The following is a 24,375-nucleotide window of genomic DNA, read 5'->3' on the forward strand; positions in this document are numbered from 1 at the left end:
AATTTACAATCATTTAAAGCAGGTTCCTGTTGTGCAATACTTGTATGATTACTTCACTCCATAACTTACTCTATTATTTATCCCGATAGATTGTTTATAATCCTTGCTTTATCTGCGAGAAATTCGGAATGGGCCAAGTTCTATCCGGTCCAGAATGATGAACGACATTGTATCTGTGTAGTGTGCAGGATTAGTCAAATAACTCGTGCATTTAGGTCCTTTAAACGTCCCTGGATAAACCAGGAGATCTTTACTTTGGGAAAGCAGGAATGTCAATATATTTTTGGTGTAGGAAGTCAATACCTACCCGTGTATTTAATAGCCATACCAAGAAAAATAAAAACGGAAACGAAAAATGAAAATGAAAACATGTGTAATGTAGCTACGTTTTCAAATGTTTCGCAAAAGCTACTGTGACGCTCAATCAGATAATCGTTTAATATAATCATTTATAATCATTCTTCACTACCTTAAACCATCAACATTATCATCTAGAGAGAAGAATAAACTTTTCATGTCCTTATTAATTTCTTTGAAATGGAAGGTAAAATAATGTTGTCTTAGTACCAAACAATGTATCATGAGGATGGACTACGTCATAGTAAAAATTAAAAAGAAAGCCTTCGTTCGAGATCTGAATCCATATTCGAATATAGTGTTGACTAATTGAGTTTTATTGTTTGTTTATTCAAAATATATTTGGCACCGCCCTCCGGGTGTGAGAGGGTTGGTCCATCCCCTTCCAGAGGAGATAAAAGCGGAGGGATGCTGCCTCTCATAATAGTACATCTCTGAATAACATACTGTGTGGTGTTTCCCGTAATAATTATTATAGCATTATTCTGTAAAAACCATATATCTAGTGGTGAGCAACATAGTGTTTGTTTTTTGTTTAATTTAAAAATATGTGTTTGTGAAATTTTTCTATTGTGAAGTTATTGACAACAAAGTAAGTACCTATAAGATATTATGTACAATAGATGAAAATGTACCCACATATTATATTGTATCAAGTTTAGAAGTAGTTACCTACTTCTCCGACATAATCATTCTCGCCGGTAAAGAATGTAGAGAAAACTTAACACGTAAAGTGGAAATAAAGTAACCGATACACGAAGGTGTGGTAAAAAAATAAGCATTAGGTAATAAATATTAAATACATATAAATAATATTGTGTTATTTTCAAAACTACGATAATAAATTCTACACACAATATGTCTCACAGCTGTTGTGGCTACAGTATAAAATATTGGCAGTGATTAATTCACGGCCAATATTTTATTCGGCCAATATTATATTTCAGCTTTGTGAAAAAATAAGTAAATAAAATATAGGTCTGGGTTTCAGACTAGACCACAGTCTCTGAATATATGGCAAAATGTGGTTATTACAGCTAAATAATTTTAGAAGTTTCTTACCAGCTAAAATATAAATGGCTTATGAAATGTGACGATATAATTATTGTTTATAAATATGAGGCGCCCGTAGCCAGTTGCGCTCACCGGTCGGTAAACGATCTGTGGGCTAAGCTACCCTTGGCGCGGTCACTCCATAGATGGTTGTCCGCATTGTGGTATTTCAACTGGGCGCCTCCGTGCTTCGGAGGGCACGTTAAAAGTCGGTCCCGGTTGCTACCTACTACGATAACAGCCGTTAAGCCATGTCAAAGGCCTTCGGGCGGCTTGAACAACTTTGGCACTAGGTTGACCACTAACCATACGACAAGAAGAAGAAGTCATATTAGAATCTGAACTTATTAACCGTAGAGATAAGTATACCGTAGCGTATATGCCTCTTAGAATTATTGTAGAAGAAGAGCGATTTATAAGTTGGTGAAAATGTAGCCCCCTATCATTCGTACAATATAAAAAAATATAAAACAAATTAAACTACTCTGAACTCAAAAGTTAGATTCTGGCCTTATTCGACAAAGGTGAGGTCAGTATCCTGATAGGAACCTAAAATTAAAATAAAATTTTCACCGTTTGTACGGCAAAATTTTACCCTTGAGATGCTGATCTAAACTACATTTCTCTGCATTCGGTTTTCAACTCCCAATCCTTAAAGATTAACTCTGAACGACAGCTATATTAAGTAACAATTTATTACAAGAACTACTCTACTATAACAAGTCCATCAAACGAATCGATTCGATACGGTTACCAGCCTTGATTCGATTACCAGAAGGGTTGGTTATAGGGGGCGATATAAAAAGAATAAATACGGATTTATTATCCCCTAAAGAGCTCGCTTAGTGCGAGGTGTGAACGCATGTTGTATTATTTATCAAACTTCACCCTTGCGGCCAGTCAATTTGATTTGATCGGGAATCAAAACATACTCGTCTCTAAGGATTAGTCAAAGAAATACTTGAAGTGGCCGATGTTAGAAGTGAATATTTGGGCATTTGTTCAACAGTATACGCTATTTGCGAAACACTCCATAGCAGCTTTATGATAACAGAACCACTTAAAGGTTGAAAGGATTTATTATGAGTAGAAAAGTATGAAATTATTTCATTGCAGATAAGTAAGTTGTTAACTAGTAATGAAAGATCTTAACTTGTTAGGAATGTAAGGCCTGACATCCAAAGATACCTATGAAATTTGGAAAAACTAACAACTAGCTAGTCTTAAAAAAATTATACAAAATTAGTCGTTTACATCTTCATCAGCTTAGTTGTAGTTATTTGAAGTATTCCAGATATATGTATATTTAATGTCATGTGTATTTTTAATAGAATCATTATGAAGAGTTGGCTGGAGACGGCTAGCGGCATGGAAGACGGATCTCTTCCATGCATGCTTGCCGAACCACGAGAAGCTCTACTCCCGATCACTGGCAGGGAAAACTTGGCTCCAAGGAAAAGGTACATTATTAACCACGAAATAGAGAGATGAAAATTAACACATTTAACCTTTCAAGACCTGAGCATGCATATTATTCTATCGTAAAGACGTTTGACGTTGATAAAATTGTTTGATTTCGACAAATTGCGATGATGATAGACGTGCTTTACAATGTCCCTTTTTACAACAAAATCTATACTAATATTATAAAGCTGAAAGTTTGTTTGTTTGTTTGAACGCGTTAATCTCAGAAACTACTGGTCCGATTATAAACATTATTTCAGGGTTAGATAGCCCATTTATCAAGGAAGGCTATAGGATATATAACATCACGCTACGTTAATGTTTCAAAAAAGTGGCGCGAGTCAGCTAGAATTTATAAAAGTTCATTGAATAACTTTAAACTTTATCATGTCTTTTTCTAAGCTGAAATTGGCGCTTAAAATATAACTTATCTATATCTTTCGAAGATACCAAAGCTTTATACAAATCTCAGTTTGTCCGACGGCTACTCTTACTCTTTTCTGATATAAAAGTATACCCCGCCATAAATTCTGATACGACTTTATTGTGCTACAGTTCTACATAAAGCCGCCTTATCAAGGTTTTGTGTTTGTCCAGTTATCTATCATAACAAGGATTATTGATTGATGAATCACCATCAGGCACTGTATTTTTCTTTTGGACTTTGGCCGTGTGATGAGCTCACAAAGTAACAAGTTTTTACGAAACTTATTTGAAGATAGCTTACCCTATTGTTTCTATAATTACGATATTCTTAATCGACTCCCAGCTCTGTATGTGTATACAATTAAAATATTTTTTCTTCTGTAATTATTATTTATACATTGTACATATAGAGTATAGAGTAAAAAGGTGTTACCTAAGTGTTCATTTAGTCAATAAGTACGTATGTCTTACTGACTGGTAAATTAATCATCTTCTTGAAGCAAATACTTTTAGACTTGACGCCACATCAAATCACATTATTATACGAAATCTACAAGTAAATACACGTACCAGAAATCGGAATACAATGTGATCGATAAGATACCAATATTATTCGTAAAATATTTGATCGTGTATTATGATACGCACGACTGGTATCTATACTAATATTATAAAGCTGAAGAGTTTGTTTGTTTGTTTGTTTGTTTGTTTGAACGCGCTAATCTCGGGAACTACTGGTCCGATTTAAAAAATTCTTTCAGTGTTAGATAGCCCATTTATCGAGGAAGGCTATAGGCTACTTATCATCACGCTACGACCAATAGGAGCAGAGTACCAGTGAAAAATGTTACAAAAACGGGGAAAATTATGATTCTCTTATGTGACGCAAGCGAAGTTGCGCGGGGCAGCTAGTATAATATATGACGTTGCAATTCTAGAATACATTACAAAGTTACTTATCAGCTTGTAAAATTATGTTTATTGTAGCATACTTCGGCCTATTTTAACACCTCCAGATTAGTACTGATTAGCGTAACTGGTGGAAGTTTGATAGATATTTTTAAACATTTAACTTTATCTATAGAATAGTTGTCAATTGTATAGATAATGTCTATTAAGTCTTATAGAGGGATGCCTGATACTTGGCTTGGCTTGGCTTTCTTACTGAATAGCATTAGCAATAATCTACTTCTACTTACTGAATAGGGCACAAAAACATAAGAATGTCATATTAGAATTTGTGTAATGTTAGCCTTTTGTAGGTGATTGATCTTTTGTTTTGTTTTTAACCTTTAACCGTTAGCAAAAACTTTTCTTTTATATAAATTATGCTGTCATTATAAGTAATGCTAGGCACAAAGCATTACGGTTTTAGATTATAATCACAAATGCGTGCGGCTAACTGTCACGGATTAATAAAATGCAAAATTCGTAATCGCTTTGAAGAATTACGTCAAATAAAATAATGATGTCATGCTGAAGATAAATAGTATGCGTACTAGACTATTTTTTGAACAATACTGCACACTTGCGCTTAGATATGAGCAATCAATAAAAATATAGACGATTAGCTGTACATTTCTTATCCTGTAGCGCGATTCTGTACAGTCGGTACTGTTGAGTATCGAGATTTTGACATTTAGTATGTACTGCCAAAATACTAACAACGACACCCGTCAGAGGCGCTGATCTGTACCTCGATTCTGTACCACTATCGACTACCGACAACCGGCTAGCTATCGAAATTTTGACATTTAGAATGTACTGCCAAAATGTTTCCTACGACACCCGCCAGAGGCGCTGATCGGATTTTCATACAAAATTACTCGATGACAGTTCGGTTGTCGGCAGTCGATAGTAGTAGAGAATCGAGGCACAGATTTTCATAGAAAACTCGATGACAGGTCGGTTGTCGGTAGTCGATAGTAGTAGAGAATCGAGCTCATGTATATGTAATGAAAATGTGTCATCTATCATCCTCATTCGTTAAGAATAACTAAAAAAAAATTAAACGCTCATCCTATAACTCCGTTTGCTAAATTTCCTGTAATTTTATTCTAGAGATAGAACCTTGGAGCCATGTGCGATCTCGGAGGAAGCTTACTTGTCCAGTGGCACCGGCTCTCCTTGCGCTGGGCTCTCCCGCGAGGAACGACGCAGGAGACGAAGGGCCACTCTCAAGTACCGTACAGCTCACGCCACGAGGGAAAGGATCCGCGTCGAAGCCTTCAACGCAGCCTTCGCATCTCTAAGAAGGTTGCTACCAACTTTACCTCCAGATAAAAAACTGTCCAAAATAGAAATTCTTCGCCTAGCTATTTGTTACATTGCGTATCTAAATCACGTGTTGGATGCATAATTCATTTTACCTATTATCATTATTAATTATGTGTTATCATTATCGCTTTATTGCGTTTATTTGTACAACCAGGCCTCGTTTGAAGAAATATTTGAAATTAGTAATTTGATAATCTATTAGGATATTATTGTGATTTTACAATCAGTCTGATAGTACCGAGCTAGGTTTATCATCAAAATTTGTAGTCGTATATTCTATGTAATCCTCAGTTAAATCTCGTATCTAGTCATTGTCTTCCTTTTTTGTAAATATGTCTATTTATTTGTACTGTACATAAAGAAACAACAAATATTATTAAATACTATTTATTTATAACTTATTCTAGTCTTAAGTTTAAGGTGATATTATCTAATTCATATCAATGGTTTTAGTAAACATATAATAAGTTAATCAGTGGTATTTTTCTTTCCTTCACATTCCACTATCTCCTTGAAGTACAAACATCTTTCACAGTACAAGATCACAAAAATAAATATCTCTTACAATTGATTTTCTAGTTAATCACTCTTTTTCTTCGTCAAAAACTCCAAGTAACTTAATAATACAGGGAAAAATACCATTCCGTGTAAGAATCCTAGAATAACTAAACTTAAAAACATTCTGAAAAAGAATACTTCAATAATTTCTGTGTACGAGAATGCTAAAACTACGATGGGGATATTAGTGAGTGTTATACCAGTTATAATTGTGGAGCCTACTGACTGAAGAGCGTCTTGTACTTTATGGCCTGGAGGCTCCTTACTGAGAGCAAACGCATAGGCGATGTGACTGCAGAACTCAACAGCTATACCGATAGACACAATCAAATTAACACAGGACACTGCATTAAGAGGAATGTTCCAAATGTACATCACACCCATCATGTTGATAACAACCATGATGACATTGATCAGAATAGCAAAAGTAGTCAAAATATTAAACCCAGAAGCCACCAAGCACAGTATCATCGCACCGATGAGAGAGTATCCGATAGACGAGAAGGTATCAGCCCACATTGTCAAATATTGCTCATAATATACATAGAAAATGGAATAAGCAAACACTTCTACCTCAACACCTGTGTATTCACGAATTGCAGTGCTGATATTTGCACTGATCTCGTAGCCGTATTTGACAGCGTTTATGTAATCCAAAGAGGTACCTAATGGTACATGATACGCCATGAAATTGGTGTCATGTACGGTAGCTCTACCTTCAGAATCTAAAACATAGTTAACAGAACCAGAATAACTAGCCAAGCCTCCTTTGTTACAAATTTCAGTGGGTGCATCTTGCAAAAAGAACGGTATATATTTCTGAAAAGCTTCTTTACTTGGTCTCAAACCATTTCCAAAGTCTTGATTCCTCTCGATATCACAGTAAGCACATTCAGGGGATGTATCAGTGCTCTGACAGAAGCCACCATCAGTGGTATTAAATTTACAACAAGCACCTCGCAAGCTAGTCCAATCAACAAAATCGTCTAACCAAGAATTCGAACTTTTAGAAATATGTGTAATATGACTGTGCTGTGCTGCTAAGAATATTTGTGTAAACAGAGAGTTATCATTACATAACTGACCTCCGCAAATTGAATTTTGATGTGTAACATCTGTAAAGTTCAAGCCACCCTTGAGAACAAAATACACCGGTGGCCCAAGACGAAATAGTTCATTTACTGCTTGCAAGTAAGTATATACATAAGAATCTTTAGGTAGAGCTAATTCTTGGTCTAACCCGATTTCTATTTGTGGGATTAAAACTACACTTACGGATACCATCAGCATAAATACAATAACAACAAATATTTTAACTCTCCAACGGAGAAGAAATTTAGCGTAAGGTTTCATCAATCTTTTAGTTACACTAACATACGGAGTATCAGAATGTAATGGATTTTCGTCATCTAGTATCTTCTTCCGAATACAACACAATACATCGAATCTATTTTGAGACGCCCTTTTGTAATCAAGCGAAAGCAATGCGACTACTGTGGTAATTTGGAAAACAAAAAGAAAACCTAACGAGATGGATGCAAATATAGCGAATGTCACAACAGCCGGGAAATTGGCAAGACTACCAATAGCAAAACAGGTTATCTGAGTGACTGACGCCACAAAAATTGAGGGCCCGACTTTGCCCAACATTTTTTCAAAAACAAACCTGCGTTTACGTTCAAAACTCATATTTTCGTTGTAATCGCTGTAAGATTTTAAATCGCTTTGAATATCATGTAAGGTGTTCACCATGAGAAAGACGTTATCGATACCGATGGACAAAACGAAAAATGGGATGACATTTATAGCCAACAACGTCAACACTATACCAGCATAGCCCATTGTGCCCATAGCACAGAAAATAGCAGCGATGACGACAACGATACTGCCTACTGCAACCACTATTTTGCTATCTACCAACCATGTTTTACAAGACCTTACATTTCCTAGTGACGCCACTACGTAAATAAACATAAGAACATAACTTATAGCGATTGGCACAGCTTCTGCAACAGAGACGCGTTGAATCTCGTCCTCGATCGATCGTTCAGTACCAAAAGCAACAGACACATAATCAGGTTTACGGTTCGCGATGTAGTCTTGCATCAGGTCAATGAACTTCTGTTCCCACTCGAGTACTGGAACGAGATCTTGCTCCAAAAGGAAATTCGTAATAGGAAAATTGATCAGTAGAGTATTTGCACTTAAAATATTATCACCTTCATATCCACCAAATGTTATTTCTGGCTCGGAACCGCCGCCCCACGATGCCAAACAATTCAAAGCAAAGTGATTGTTTATACAAGCTTGGATGTCACTGAGATAAGTATTGTTGTTTAAGTCATTTCTGTCGTCACCAAAATAGACAGACACTGACATACTAGTACATTGCTCTAATCTAGGCTCAGCACCGCGAGCTCTGAGAGGAGCATAGCAGACTTGTTCTAAGGTGACGCCTCCGTCGTCTCTACCGATATTTATAATTTCATCTTCAAGTCTAATTAGTTCTTGTACAGCCTCGAATCTAAACGCTGGACCGTAGGTTACATTGTCAACATCAAACGACTCCAAATCAAATGTTAAGAATACTTGGGCAGCGCGATAAAACGGACCAAATCTAGAATTAAAATAATTGAGATTTTCACGACTTTGGGAATCGGGAGCTGACCATAGTTCTATAGGATTTGAAGTAAGATTTAAGTTAAGCACGCCAAATAACATGGCAAAAACAACCCAAGTGGTAAACATAATCATTAAGACAGGATTACTTGCAGATATACCTCCTATTTTTGCAAATATCGTCTGGAATAATCTGATTACTCCATTTGGTTCGGAATTAGAAATATTACTTGGAGGTTTTGAGTCTGAGTTCCTATTTGATCTAAGTTCCAAAAAGCATATAATAATAAATACTATGACACTTAATACGAAGAAGGTTATCCCCACAGAAAAACCAATGCAATTTACTGATAAGACTGTACATATCTCCGGTAACACAGGTTCAGTTCCTGATGGACAAGTCTGCATACAGTCCACACAACTGCAGGGTAAATCTTCTCCGTAAGTTTCATTGCACGGCAAAGCGCGTACGTTCATAGAATCTTCTGTCGTTGGCCACCTCAAGAAATTCACTTGCACCGGCGCCAACGGGTTGCTGGAAGTGTCTCCCGTGAACCCAAACCATGCGTCGGCGTCACAAACAACGGCATTACCACACATCATGTTTATAGCAGGCATGCCTGTCTGAGGCACGATGACCCCGGAGCACGACGAGTGAGCGTCTAACATGAAGTCTTCATGCACTCTATAGTTTATTTCGTTGACGTATTCTATGCCAGCATCAGTAGTCTCCGTTCGTACATCTACAAACCGCGACTGGTCCGGGGAACAATTCATTTCACAGATTTGTCTCGCAAAATTTCTAAGGCATGCTGGACAACGACCGAGAACACCATCGGCCATATTTAAACTTTCGGACATGGACAGAATTTGTGACGGTGTACAACACGTGCGAATTTCATTGTCTGGCAATCTATTACCTTCTTCATCGAGAGCGAGGTTCGGGCATCTGTTCAGCAGAACTTGAATAACTTCCCTCGCCTGTTCTTCTGATATATCGTCGTCGAGTAATGGTAGAGCCTCGAAGTTCGCGGGGCATGGTTTCACGAATCCGCCTACCGTCGCACATTCACCACGCATACGGCACGCCGCCTGAGCGCCACACCACACACTCAGAAAAAATAACAAAGTTATAGAGTATTTCATTTTGATCGATTCACTTGGACACTTATTTTTAATATTTTGGCATGGTTGCGGTGACGAGACAAGCACCGCCGGTTACACCGACGTTGTTTAAATGAACCATTAGCGGTGCGACCGAATTAATCTAAGTCCTAAGTCATCCGATAACTTATCAAAAATTAACGCAGGTGTGAGATAATAGTATCAGTGATTACAACTATGTAGCAGTGTTTCGATACCCAAATTAATCTTGAAGACGGCAATAAAATGAAATCGCATGGAGTAGGTACGCAGGTGCGGGTAGTTCCGGCTCGTCCCCGAGTCTCCCCGGGGACCGCGTCACGCCGCAGCTGCGCTTCGCCACGTTTTCCGATGTTTCCATACATTTATTATGAGCCAATAATCTGCGGAGGCTTACAGCTAAAAGTTATCTTCTGTTGAGCTTATTTTACAGCGGTTTGATATTGCTTATGTAAAAAATACCAAACAAGTTACTACCTAAGTCAAAACCTATTTTTTTATTAAAATAACAAACATCTACAACTGCGTAAATGGATATACTGGAAACAAAAATACGGTTTATGTTGTCAACAAATATTTAAAGAACGTTATGTACATGAAAAGCTATTTTTTTTTATTACAAAGTGGTGGAGTAACATAAAGCATTTTTAACTAACGTTATACAAGGAGTAACAGGTTTATACATTGTGAGTTAATAATGATGATACTGATCATGAAGTAATTAAAATACTTACATCTAATAGGATTTCTTACTCAGTCCAGTCCTTACCAGTATAATAGAATTGTAAGTCAATTTTCCGCCAATGAAGACACGTATTAAACGAGATTCAAAGGGGAGTTCAAAAAGCTTGATTAGGTATGGATTATCGCTACAAATTCCAGATTATCATTTAGTTATACTCACGTCCGTTTTAAGAATCTACCTACGAATCATATTAATCATTGAAAGTGACGTAGAGTCTGTGATATATAATTAATCAGTCTGAAAATGTATTTCTTACTAATGAAGATAAAAAATGTCTCAATTCTGATTAAGTTACATTTCACTTGGTTTTAATAATATATAATAAAGTTCTGAATAACCAATTGCCTTTTACTGACCCACAGCTGCTCAAGCGTCTTTTCCCAAAATAAGAGAGGATTTTTTCTTGTCTTTGAGTCCGTCATACTGGCCAAGTGCTAATCGGAAACTGGTTAAGGTCTGGTTTAATATGTGCGTAATATCCGGGAATTTTCATATCAATATTGCAAAACCTATTTAAGATAAACAAATGTGGAAACATATTTTTTGGTTAGAATAGGCACATATATAAAATACCAAGTAATTTGTTGGTAGCGAACATTAATAGAACATAATTTATTTTTAACAATAAGGAGTAAGTAGCCGATGACAAGGCACGTGCAATGAGATTGATGCCCAACGAATTGTTGTCTAGGGAAATCAGACGTTAGGCGTGAAACGATGGTAATTGTAATGTAATGTAATTGATACCCTAGCGAGGGGATACCGAGGAAATTACCATTAGTTCACACACTTTTGAAGTAATTATTACATGGTATGTTAACATTATTTTTTGTAATGAGTGTTAATTGACTTTTCGTTTAATATTTACCTCTGAATAAAATAATTCGGATCATCGTGTGTGTGATATATTTCTTTATCTGAAAAATTTAACAGGGAAATTCGAAATCTTTTTAAAAATAATCAATCACCTAAGTAGAACGGACACTGCAGACCATCTAGATTGAGCTAAAAAATATATATATATATATTCACCAAGAATTTCGGAGTTGCTCAGTTAGTGACATCTAGCGTATTTCATCGTTACCATTATCAACGGTAGCATATCAAAACTACGGCACTTCATCTTTCAAACTTCATTCATGAAATTTTTTGTGCTGCCATCTATCATGAAATAGTAGAGTTAATGGTACGGGTTTGTTCTGCTACTCATCACTAGATGGTGTTAAACTAGAAACTATATAAATAAAATGGAATTAAATTCCGATTAAAGTGAATTACACCTATAAAGGCTTTACCACAACATAAACATTTACAGTAGAAAATTACATGGTACTTAAATTCCACAGAGATTACTCACGGTGAGAATTATTTTAAGGAATACAATTTTTTACATTCTCACCAACAATAATGTTTTGACCTAGGCTAGGCAGAGCAAACTAGTTGCCTAGAGTTTGAGTAACAAAATACAGACAAAGACAGACGCTTTTATTTAATAAAATTAGATACAGAATGATTTCGATCGAGCTGCATTGAAGTCGGGAATATTATTTTTGTTCATTCATAAGAGCGCACTTTAAAGGTAGGTAGAAATTAAGGCGTATGCATTAATTTTAGAACTTTTAGACCTTCAAAGGCTATTTATGGATTTATGTTAAACTTTAATGGCTTATTATTAAATTCTGTGATCATATTTTTGGAAAATATTAATTAATCAACTTCAACCTCTCTTGCAAGTTCAATCTAAGCAAATATTATCTCTACGAACATAGAGACTTAATTCATGTTTAATTAATAAATACAATTCAGTTGGTACGATCAGTTAAGTGTCATCCAAGACATCTTACGGCCCTTTCAAAAAAACAAATCATGAATGTCTCTACCGTGGAAAACCTACAAATAGAAAAGATAATTAATAATTTACAGCCATAGACTGCCATAATACAGACCATTACTTATTTAATTACAAAATAGTTGTAGTATTACCTATTATAGAAACATACGCAGCCGGATGTCTACCAATGAACTCTATCAACCTACACACGTAGATTCACGGGTGCGACTCGGGATAAACAAATTCAGTGCCAAGTTATGAAGTTACAGCATTTAGTGTCGTCACGACGCGTATTTGTGGCAACTATATCCAATACGAACCACGACACGAATATTCAAACGTTTTATATTCTCGCACAGACATCGATGTGCAATCTGTTACCAACGTTTACATGTTCCATTTACACCAAATTAATATATTAATCAACGGCAACAACGGAGGTGTGAATTCGGTCAACTTTTATTTATACAAAAATCGTAATATTTCATCGTGTCGTCAGCTATTACGGACACGGGAACGTTTCGTTCCGCAGCAAGTAAATTTAAAACGACTCGTCCCAGCGACGCCTGTGACGTTCAATGTCACGAGTATTCTCAATATTTTGGCGAATCGCAAACAAAATAAATACTTGCAAAATATCCGATTAGAAATTACTAAACTCGTTGATAATGTAGCATTGCTTCTTTCTCGCTTGGAAAAATTCCATGATGTAGCGGTATTGTATGTGGCGTAAGTGATTACTTTTACTTTTTCTTTTGAACTACTAGCGACGGAGTCTATAAGTGCTCGTACCTAAAATATTTGCAAAGTTACTGCTGAACATTTCGAAATGTGAGAGATCTTTTCGAGTCATGCAGAAAATATTTGCGCTTATATTGTGAATTATTATGAGGCCAAACGTATCACCATTAAGGACGTTCTGTTTATAAATATATCGGGAAATTTAAACAAATATTTTATGAACGCCCGATTAAATGTAAAGCGGCATACCACTTCGTTTTATAGGTACCGTACGTTAACTAATAAAAATCCAAAGAAAGTCTTAAATATTTTTTTCATATTTAAATTTATTTTACTGAATTGAATAATTATAATATTTAATTATATTGAAGGTTAAAAGAATTTTTGAGTCAGTACGTTACACGTGTCCGCTTCAATCATGATGATTAATACAGTTCTAGAACATTGGTCAATAACGATGTACCTATCAAATAATTGCAAATCAATCGTAATACTGAATACAATATGAATATATTTACAAAATAAACAGCACATACATTAAAAGTAGAAAAAAAATGGTCCTTAAAAACGTCATTATAACAAGAGTACTTATTTCGTGATAAACGACTTATCAACGAATTAATTGATTGTGATAATCTGACATAACCCTGCCAATCCACACTGTCAACACAAACAGTCGCTACACGAAGAAAAAATAAATTAAAAAATAAGAATTTAATCCTCATTTTCGTGGTCGCATTAATCGCTCTTATGACTCAATTATTGTTTATTTATTTTCAATGTTATCTGTTATATCAGTCGTTAACCTCCCGAGCACGTGGACGTAGTAACTATAGTATTTTGTTGGATTTGAAGCTGTAGCTCTGCACCAAGAAAACAAATTTTGCTTCATTCAAGCTCTAGAGAAAGACAGGTAACAAAAATCATTTGGCCGACGACCGAGAAGTATACATAGCACAGAGCTATTCGTAAAATAGAACGATAACTTGTTCGGACTGAAAGAGAAAGACTTATAGGCAACATGGAAAGTGCGAGCAGTACAAACCGGTTAGGTCAGAGCGCCTGCGTTGATTCCGTGCGATAGAGATGCAAATATACTAAGTGAGCTGTGTTAGAGGAGTGCAATCGAAGGTTACATGTTTTACCGTGGAAATTTCCACTGCAGACAATTGAAACTTGAACGTATGGGAGGGTTAGTGATGGCATTTTTAAAAATATCGATGAGATCTATTTATTTTAAATTAGCAAACGCATTTTTGACAATTTATGTCATAAATATAGGATCGATAATAAAATTAAAAATTATCAAAGAACGTTACAAAATAAATGCATTTTTTATATAAAAACATGATACTTCAAAAACATGTGACACTCATTACATAATTTTAATTAATATATTGTAATCATTAAAGTAATTTCTCATTAACATAGTCATCGAACGGGTTGACAGTGGTATAAATAATTAAAGTTAATTCTAGTACAATATTGGCAGGGGACCAACAACGAAGTTTATTTCTACACTTGTTAACTTTCATAGCAAAACGTTATTGTTGAAAAGATTAATTACGACACGAGTCGAACTGACTAATAGATATTCTTATAACTATTTTATGTGTAGAAACTTGTCTATTTATGTATTTTGAGTTATATTTTAAAAACAAAATGTTAAACACAACTATGAAGCACATTTTGGAGCGGCGGTCACTGACCGTAGATAAGTAGTAAATGAATGTAAGCTAGGATCTGTCTTCTTTCTACCTAGAAGCTTATTTTTTTTAAGTTTCATTATGTATGGACATTTTAATTTTCAAACTTGATCGATACTGTAAGAAAGATGATGCCTGTTTAAAATAACTTTTAATAAATCCGAGAACTTGTAATTTGACAATTGGAATATAAAACTAGTTCTAATATGTGACTTCAGATAACATATAGGTAGATTTTTGCTAAATTGATGTCAAACCGGCTGGCCTAACATATTTAGCTTGAAATAATAACTTATAACTAATAACTGCACGTTTGGTGCAGTGGTTTAAGCGGTCACCTTGCCGCAACAACCGTAGCGCCGCGTGTGGTGGGTTCGAATCCCACCCGGGACAAATCTTTGTGTGATGAGCACGAGTATTTGTTCTGAGCCTGGATGTCAATTTATCTATATAAGTATGTATTTAAAAGTATATATGTATGTTTATCAGTTATTTGGTTACCATAGTACAAGCTCTGCTTAGTTTGGAACCAAATGACCGTGTGTGAGTTGTCCAATGATATTTATTATTTATTTATAATAAAATAACTCTACCTACTAAAATATAAATGCAAAAAATCATTTAAATACTTTCTAAATGTTAAATAAATTCGAGAAGCCGGACGGTCTGAACATTTCAGCAGATTATTTTGGTAATAAAATAATAATGAACAATATTAAACGTTTTTCGGGTTTTTTTATAATAATCAAACTTAGATAACCTGTAGAATCTCTGTTTTTTTATGATAAAATTATATTAAAAAGTAATATTGTAAAGATGAATTATTAAGCATTTGAGAAATAATCGGAAAGCAATCAAATTTTTAATTCGGAAAAAAATTAAGACTTCCAAATTTTTTCCATCGATGTCGACATTCGAATGACCTCGAAGTGCACATCACTATTGCCGGAGCCCTCGTTCGCGGCTGCTTGGTCGTCTATTCCGTCGACTTGCAACTCACAGCACTGGCTTGCATAATTATATTAACGGTCATACAATCTTCTGCCTAGCAATACCTTTGCCTATACTTTTTTTATATGGCATTATGCCAGCCTGTCATTAGACTAGAAAAGAAAAAGAATATACATACGTCAAAATCTACGTGCGTCAATATTACGCCTCTTTTTGATAAAAAAGAAAAATATGACTGATACATTTTTGAAAAACTGCCAGTACTATTTTCGCTTCTATTATTAACGTTTAACAATCCATCATTTTTAAACTATGTTTAAAATAAATTAATATTAAACAAATACAACATTTTATTATTACATAAATTACACGTGTACATACTCGAGAATAGAAGGAAAAACGCGCCGTTATACGTTAATTATTACACAAAGTATACATTGTACAATACATATGATTTGCCAGATAAAGATAGGTCAGGGTACTTCCGTCATCACAGTGAATAATGCTGACTTAAAATAGCCATTTATCTTATTCATACATAAGTCTTGTACATGTGCCATATATGTGTACATATCCTTTATAGTAATGCATACATTTTAAATATTTACTTTATTTCAATTAGACAGCAGCTGCGTTCAAATTCTTAAACTATGTGCAATATGATGCAATTTTATTTGAACACAAAAGAATATTTTACTGCATACATTGAATGTCTAATAAAACCTTCATACGAGTTACGAGCGTTACGGATGATGAAATTTAACGAAATATGATGTTCACATTACTGTACCTTTTTAATAGAGCACCCTTATAGCAGTATGAAATAGGGATGTAACCCTTTATTCAAGTTCTTATTGTGACATTTTTCTTAAAATTTTATCTAGGACTTAGGTAAAAGTTATGACATGTTTTGTCCAAGTTACTAACGTTCGTTTCAAGTGCCACGATGGCAACTCTACCGAACACTGTACAGCTGTATGGTAAAGATAGTTTGTCTTGATTTCATAGAACATATCCTACGGTGTATTTTTTTTTATTTTTATGGAATTTTGATACTTTTGGTGTGGCTTTTTTTGATTTATTTGCATTTAATAATAAAATTAAAAAGTTTAAAATATTGTATCCCATTTTTAATCTCAATATTGCATGCTTCCCAGTTAATTAAATAGTAGACTCGGATATTTTAAAATTAGCCATAATTGTTATTATGACATATTGACAAAATACGAAATAAATTATGTACCAAGCTAATATTGAGTTTCTTCTTGCACAAATAATTGGCAATAATTAATTAATTTATTAATATTGTCATTATTGTCAATGTCTGTACTTAATGATGATTTATTTTTCCGATTTGAATCCTTTGCAGTTTTACTACTTAAAATAAGTTTGAATCATATGCGTACAGGGGCACAATCAAAGTATAAAAAAATCGGTAGTAGCTCTACATAAAAAAGAATACAGGTACAACTCTAGATACCTATTTAATTTATTACCATAAAATAAAATATACAAATTAAATAAAAATACTTGTAAATATCACGTTTTTGACCCGATTACTAATAAAAAAGCACCTCTAAATATCACTAAAGATAAAATATTTTGCTTCACCGTTTCAATTTCATTGTACAAGATACTTAGTCATAGCCGTATATTGTGTATAGCTAAGATTCCGATACAGTGACGGAAACAATACAACGTGTGACACTTTTTTAAGAATACACACTTATACAGTGGAAAATTTCGCTTTGATCATTGTAATACTTTTACTTGTAAACTGTAACTTTTGAGTAGACTATTGGTTGGCTGTTTCTTAGATCGTTAGGTACTTCTTAGTATTGAATTACTTTTGTAGAGCCTTTAGAGGGATTTCTACTCCCTCTAACTCTAATCCGGTTTCTGAGTACATTTAGCGGTAGTTTATCTATCCGATAGCGTTTTTTTATATGAGTTTTAACACTATTGAATAGATAATGTACCGCTAAATGTACCTCAGAAACCAGGGGTATGTCAAACGCTTATATGGTCTGGAGGACACACGAATTAGTTTAGAATGTTTTCTTTTTAACTTGTTAAAGATTTTGTTCGTTTGAACGCGGTTATCCTAGAAACTAGGAATACGATTTGAGAAAATGTTTACTCCAACAAGAAATGAAACAGAGATGAATATTTTCTAAAGTTCATTTTTTTTTATCTCTTTCTCCGTCTCAACTCTCACCCCAATTTGTATGCATAATACGTGAAACTTGAAATCTAGTGTAACAGGAATAACTACTTTTAGGTCACACATACATTTAATAAATGTGGGGTTCAAATCTCTCCCCCGTCGTTTATTACGAAGTAGACTGTAAAGAAAGGTAATGAAAAAAAATCTCTTGTTGACCTATTTAATAAGGTAGCATAAAGGATTTGGCTAAGAGACTTGAATGACGATTACGTATATCAGGTACCTACTTCAATTCCGAACATTATCATCGTAAAACTTAGTCAGCGACATAGTCACAAAATTTTTGAGCCTTGAGACTTGTTGACTTGTTTATTAATATGTTTATTGTCTGTAAATAGTCAAATCAGTGCTTAAAATAGTTTTAAGAACTTAACTTGCAGGAAAAAGTTTATATAATTAAATTTTCTAGATCATTTTGGGCAAATTTCACAAGATTTGAAGTACCCTATAATAAGAGTCAGATGTCCTCAAAACTTAAATAGATTCCAAAAATTCAAAGCTAGTCTAATAAAAATGCTGTCAAAATTCAGTCTGATACGCTTTTTAATACTTATCTAGATAACAATGAGTCTGTTCCTGGTTAACTTAATTTAAATTTTTATAGCCTTATTTTGATGAACTTTAGCGGTCTCTCCTCACTATCATACATCGTCCACTGACACTCTTACGAGTTACGTGTGAGTCAAGATCACACTCGAGTTAATTCCGTACGGCCTTGCTACTTTCTATTTTATTTGATTCCAACTGAATATAAACATAAACATACAATATATTTAAATGTTTTTTTAAGAAATATATTTAGATTTTCGTAAAATACAGCAGTAAAAGCCTGCTAGAAAATCTGTGTCAGTTCAATACATATCAGATTTTTTTTGTATTTGATAGTAGGTCGGAAGAATAAAGAATATTTACCAACCCGTGGCTCTCCCACTGCTGGGCAAGGATCTTCTCCCGAACGAGGGTAGAGTTATGCCGGGTCCAGTAGATAATTATTTGACATTATTAATTGGCAAGTCTTTACGCCTTTTATAAATCTCAAATGCGAAATGACTAGTTCCAAATACTGGAGGCAAGTTTTTATAGCCGTCAATTAACGGTAAAATTTTTGCTGCACATTGCCATATCTAGACTTGATCTATTCTAATATCGATAGTGCGTACTGCGAAGAGCTAAACCTAAGAGATTCCGTGGACCGAACGGTCGCGGGGTCAACGACACCAGTTGCTTTCTATTTCGTGTTCGCAATACAACTTGCGTTGCTCAGTCGCTCAATTTGCGGATCAGCTAATATTTATGTAACTTTTATCTGACGTTTAACAATTAAATATTGTATAAATAAAGTTGGTAAATAAAGGACTATGGGCAAAAATGTATGGGCTCCGTCCCCACCTACCAACAAACATGGAACTGATACCAACGTGTTCATAAAGTGCCCCCTATTTAATTAAAATCTTTTGTTTTTGATAAATCAGTGGGAATATATATTTAAAAAAAAAAAAAAAACAATTTATACGTATTACGTATATTTTTATTTTACATTTGTAAGTTATTTTAACATTATTGTTATATTACAGTACTAACTCATATGTATAATAATGTCCTCCTAGCCGATATACGGCTACGGCGGTCAGTTTCATTGAAACTGGCCATCTGTGCCGGACTTTGTTTATAGTGTCCAAGTGTGTGCACAATACACAGGTACACTCTCTATTCCATCACTCTCATAGTTTGGTGGGACGGATAACCGACACGACCAGTGAGAGGTCAGGCGCAGGACCGACGGCTTTACGTGCTCTCCGAGACACGGAGGTCTTCGACCTCAACTTCCTAACTCCGGGCAATCTCTAGGAAATTCTTAACAGAAAATCTCAGAAAAGACTGTTTGGCCCGACCCAGGATTCGAACCCGAGACCTCTCGCACCGCAGTTGCATATACTACCGACCGCGCCACAGAGGCACTCATATGTATATACTTATATCATTTCCATTATATGGTTAATACATGTTATTGATTTCATATTTCAATAATTATTTTTACTCGTCAATTATAATGCTGTCTAACAGATGCGCTGGCAGATTAAAATCTGATCAGATCTAAAATCGTGGGTTGGAGAGCGGGGGGAGGGGGTTATTTTGTACCCAGCTATCTTTATGTGCATGCGGCGTCCGCCGCTGTGCACTAATTAATAAATAAATGAGCATGTATTTTGAAATTAGTCGTCAATAATACGTTAACGAGATATTTGTTTAAACGTAAGATACTATGAGAACCCCATGCATTTGGGCAATGTCGCCATAGTATAAAAATATCGTCTTGCCAAGATATATCAATTGAGCTACATTTCATTTTTGTTGATGGGTGGGGACGATTCCGCCCATAGTCCTTTATTATTTTAGATCATGTTTGTTTTAGAATCTGTACTTCTGTTGGTTACGTGTAAATGTACTTACAAATAAGTTGTGTAAACACAAACATATATATTTATGTTAACCTTTTTGTACTGTAACAAAGATTTAGATAAAATTCGTGACGTACATCTGAAAAGCTGTGACCACAACACATACAACTACCATATAAGTAAATCATGTCGTTATAAACCTATGTACTCGCACTTGTACTATTATTTACGAACTCTATACAGCCAAGCGCAATTCACTGCCGCGGTGATTCAAAGTGGGGGTTCCACAGAACTTCTTACAATTTATTGAAGCGCTATCAAGGGAAGACTATTTAAACATACGAAATGCTTGAAAAGGCCCCCTCTTAGACAGAAACTTTACGTGTACTGCCGTACGTATTCATTTAATGTTGGCAACCATAAGTATCTCATTCAAAGTTCAAGGCTAACCTCTATTCAGTAATATAAAAGGGTTCTTCTCAAATAAGGAGGGTTAAAACACGTAGAACTCGTTTTGTATGCTTTGAGACATTTCTAGAACAAAATAAACCATTACCGGCTAGCTAGCCATAAAACTTATAAAAAAAAGTAAAAAAATTATGAATGATGAAATTGAAAATGGAAAATTGCAGCCATCTTTGAAGGGATGTTTCAATCTATCGACTGCGTGAGTATGATAGCGCCAGCGATATTTTAATATTAAGATAAAAACAGTATTTAAAAACACGTTTAATATCTGTCTTGATAACCTTTAAGATAAATAATAGGTATTTATTATAGTAAACAATACGGTTGACATCGTATTATTACAAATAGATAAGAATTCTCTACCATTATTGTCACATTTGACATTAACGGTAGCAACCATTCATGAAAAAAAAATGGATGTCCCTCTAGATCTTCCTATATTTCTTTTTTTATTTATAGTAATGATACAACATTTGAATAAGATTATAATCTACAGCTAAAAGAGGTTTTTTGCTAGTAAACTGTTCAATGTACATCGTGTAGGTGTACCTTTATTTGCGAGGTTATTGACCCTATTTACTCAAAGATGTTTTTTGTCTTAACACAGACTTGTAAACTACAATGAATATGGTTAAGTAACAAATATTATTCAGGTATCGCCTTTGTATTATATTTTAATTGTAAATCTAGGTTTCTATAACAGTAAACAATGTCGAGGTTGATAAAATGATTGCAAAGAAAAGCTTTTTTTTTCCATTTACGAACTAGATTTAACACTAACTTGAATGAGCCATAGATTGTGCAAGCTAATTCGCACTTGACCGTTTAATTCATTCTAAGTATCTAGTATTTCGTCCTGAAAAAAAAAACAAATTTGAGTTTCTTTTTTATTTTACCGTATGGCCATGAAATCTTTTAAAAAATAATTGTCGTTATGTAGCTTTTTGTGTTGCTATGTAGCGTGGGGTTATCTCCAAGAAATATACCTACGTTTGTACGAAAAACATATGATATCACTGGTTTATATAAGAGTTAAGAGTCGAGTCAAATGTCAGAGATGAAAAGGCTATGAAAATATATCTCGCTCAGTGATAAAAGAAAAAAATAACAATATCCTACTTTAGTATTTTTCTGAACAATATTTTCTTACTAATCAGACAGCTGTTTTAATAAAAGGTTTTAAATCACTTTTCTTATGCTATTGTAAAATGTTTGTACTATATACTAGGTATCTACAAACTGAGTAAATATTATTCTCTACTTATCTACTCATTAATAAGTTCAATATTTCTCGTACAATAAATTGTATGTTTATTCCTGCATAAGTACCTACGTATACCTATTAATAACTATAGACCTAGTTAGACCCCAACCTTTCCTGTAATCGACGCATGGAAATTTATTCGAAAGTGATCCAACTTTGAAAAAAATGTACCACATCGCCACTGTACTACATTTGAATTTGAAGCCATAAAAGAGGTAGAGCCTTTGAAATACAACTCAACTTAATTCTTACTTGGACTAAAGAGTTTTATTACTTTTCTTTTTTTAATTACCAAATCCAACAATTGAATTAAGGAATAATTAGTTTATATCGAGTACGCTGACACGAGGCAAGCACGTGGTAAGCAAGGTCGTACCGTCATAGCATGCGGCATGCCGTTTCTTGCCCCACTTCGTGTTACCTGTGCTCAACTACAAAACGACTTACATTGTATATTCAGCCTAAAAGTATTGGTAATCTGTAGACTTTAGGGTCGAAATTTGATTGAAAGGAAAATGGTGATTCGGACACATCGGTTTGCTAGTTATGTAAATCGTCTGAGTTCTGTCTGAGGCGAATTGCTGTTTACGTCTAAGTATTGTGCATATACATGTGTATTCACATATGATGCATAAAAATGTCCATATTGACTTCTAAATTGAAGAAAGTACTAGTCTCGTGACAAGGTATTATGTCATTTGAGTAGCATTTTTTATATTATTCTGAACTGTCTCATTGTTGGGCAAAGGTCTCACCCAAATTCTTCCACCAGTTTCTGTCATTGGCTGTTTCACGCTGAAGCTTCAAATAAGTGTCCAAGTCGTCGCCATAGTTGGATTTTAGGTTTCGAAAATAAATTAATATTTTAATGATTTGTGTCGCTCACTGTACGTTTACACGTGCTAGATACGGTGTATCTAAAATAGTGACATTTTAGGTTAATAATAACTCTGCTATGTTTATATTTACTTAATCTTAGTATTCATAACAAACACTGATAATATGTACAGGGAAACTGTTTATCTTAATAACTGACTGAAACGTCCGTAAACAAATGCATGTATTTATAGTTGTAAAGTTATCGTTCTACTTTGTAGTATTTCAACTAGTTTTATAGAAGTAAAAAACAGTGAACGTTTTTGAATCCGCGATAAGTTAAAACTTGTAGAGCTCTTTACTACCAAGTACTATCTATATATTTGTAGCCTTGCTGATCAAGATAAAAGCACAAGTTTTTAAGTTGTGTAAACTGAGCATTAGTAATATTATTTCTACAATTATACACAAACCTAATGCTACTATAGACGAGTATTGCAGGCGAATAAAATTGGTTTTTAGTATAGAATCCAAAAATATCCATAATACCTATTATCTGTACAAATCGTGATAATTTAACAACAGATGTTGTTTATTAAAGGAAGCCAATACGGAGATATCGTGTTGCACTAAATTACTACTTTCTGAAATTCCTCATAACTATCTGATTAAGAAACGTGTTCAATAATGAAGCTGTAAAATCTTTACAAAAAGTATATTTCTCGTCTCAATGAAACATTGCTGATAATATATCTTCACTGTTTATTGAGAATGATGATGACATATCGTTGATTGGATTTTCGTGTACACTACGCGTTCGCACTTCAGCAACAGGCTTTGAACACAAGTAACGTGTTATACAGAATGACAATATCTATTAACATAATTTTGATGAATGGCTTTTGAGAGAACTACGTTAAAAAATTATGTAGAGTCTGTTATTGGTCTAATTTAGTCAATTTTAAGATGATACATTGCTTAATAGAACCGTTTAATATCAATGTAAAGTTTGTCATTCACCGATCAAGAGATTCAAACTAAAAAAAAAACTTTGAACTTATTTCAGTAAATAAGTTCAGCATGAACATTTGGTAAGATTATATTTTATTCTGATTGGAAGACACTTTAAGTAGATCGTTACGACAATTGATCGAATCACGCAAAGTCTGAGCCGATAGACAATTTGGCGCGATAAACGTTTAAAGCCATAGACATCGATTGACAGTAACCATAAAATATCGTTTTGTATTCGAAATCCAATTTTCCAAATGTAAGAGCATTAAATCGAGTAATGCACAAACATCAATCTTCCGTCAATCTTGATTCAATG

The 24,375-nt window shown here is 34.4% G+C and overlaps 2 protein-coding genes across 2 annotated transcripts; one reads left to right on the top strand and one right to left on the bottom strand.

Moving 5' to 3' along the window:
• The first annotated feature begins 809 nt into the window (after positions 1-809).
• On the top strand, positions 810-5,939 carry HLH4C (Helix loop helix protein 4C). The gene is made up of 3 exons (XM_076120636.1): positions 810-949; positions 2,742-2,870; positions 5,362-5,939. The coding sequence occupies exons 2-3, from the start codon at positions 2,749-2,751 to the stop codon at positions 5,657-5,659; spliced, it is 420 nt and encodes a 139-aa protein (XP_075976751.1). The 5' UTR covers positions 810-949; positions 2,742-2,748; the 3' UTR covers positions 5,660-5,939.
• A 9-nt stretch (positions 5,940-5,948) lies between these two features.
• Positions 5,949-9,995, bottom strand: LOC142976983 (NPC intracellular cholesterol transporter 1 homolog 1b-like). The gene has a single exon (XM_076120635.1). The coding sequence runs from the start codon at positions 9,898-9,900 to the stop codon at positions 6,157-6,159; it is 3,744 nt and encodes a 1,247-aa protein (XP_075976750.1). The 5' UTR covers positions 9,901-9,995; the 3' UTR covers positions 5,949-6,156.
• Positions 9,996-24,375: the final 14,380 nt, after the last annotated feature.

Source organism: Anticarsia gemmatalis, chromosome 12 (genome assembly GCF_050436995.1).
Source record: "Anticarsia gemmatalis isolate Benzon Research Colony breed Stoneville strain chromosome 12, ilAntGemm2 primary, whole genome shotgun sequence".
NCBI classification, from domain to species: Eukaryota; Metazoa; Arthropoda; class Insecta; order Lepidoptera; family Erebidae; genus Anticarsia; species Anticarsia gemmatalis.